Source organism: Argentina silus, assembly GCF_951799395.1.
Source record: "Argentina silus genome assembly, chromosome: 6".
NCBI lineage: Eukaryota > Metazoa > Chordata > Actinopteri > Argentiniformes > Argentinidae > Argentina > Argentina silus.
This window is the reverse complement of record NC_139660.1, coordinates 21,604,702-21,605,308: the sequence shown is the minus strand read 5'-3', so window position 1 is coordinate 21,605,308 and position 607 is coordinate 21,604,702. Positions and strand designations below refer to the sequence as shown.

The 607-nt window shown below is 46.5% G+C and overlaps 1 protein-coding gene across 1 annotated transcript in view; it reads left to right on the top strand.

Annotated features, from left to right (window-relative positions):
* Nucleotides 1–371, top strand: part of lrpprc (leucine-rich pentatricopeptide repeat containing) — a gene marked incomplete at its 5' end in the record, with an annotated part of 19,145 nt that extends 18,774 nt beyond the window's left edge. The window contains one exon of the mRNA XM_083671367.1: nucleotides 53–371. Within this exon, the coding sequence (XP_083527493.1) occupies nucleotides 53–127 (75 nt within the window). The 3' untranslated portion in view covers nucleotides 128–371. The remainder of the gene's footprint in view (nucleotides 1–52) is intronic.
* Between the last annotated feature and the right edge of the window lie 236 nt (nucleotides 372–607).

The window sequence follows — 607 nt, the reverse complement described above, 5'->3', positions numbered from 1 at the left end:
TTTCTCTCTCCCTCCTCCCCCCCCCCCCCCACCTCTCTCTCTCTCTCTCCAGGAGTCATTTAAGTTCTATTCAGACATGTTGAAGTTGAAGAGCAGGGTCCAGCAGAGCAGCACAGGAGAGGAATAAGACCCGCTGCTCTCCTCTTTTCTCTGCTTCTCTCCCTCCCTCCCTCTCTCCATCCCTCCTTCATTTCGTCGTTCTGTTCTGTTGCTTTATTTGTTTGTTTTTTTATAAGACGTGTGAACAGACCTCGTGGAATATTGTGTTGTTATTAGGTGTAACTTTGTCCACCTTGCCGATGATGATGATAATGAAGATAATGATAATGTACAGAAGTATTTATGCAAATAAATAAATGTTAGGAATTGGATTTTGTGACGCTGTCGTTTATTGTATGTGTGTATGTGTGTGTGTGGTGACAGTGTGTCCAGTCCTCTGAGCATGGTGGTACATGACATCACACAGCTGTATGATGATTGACAGCAGCATCATCATCGGTCCTCCAGCGTCCCACAGCCACCGTGTCTGAACCTGACTCTAGAGAGGTCACACCACCGAAGAAGAACGTCCCCCCGCTCCTGTCCTCTAATTCACACCCTTTATCTC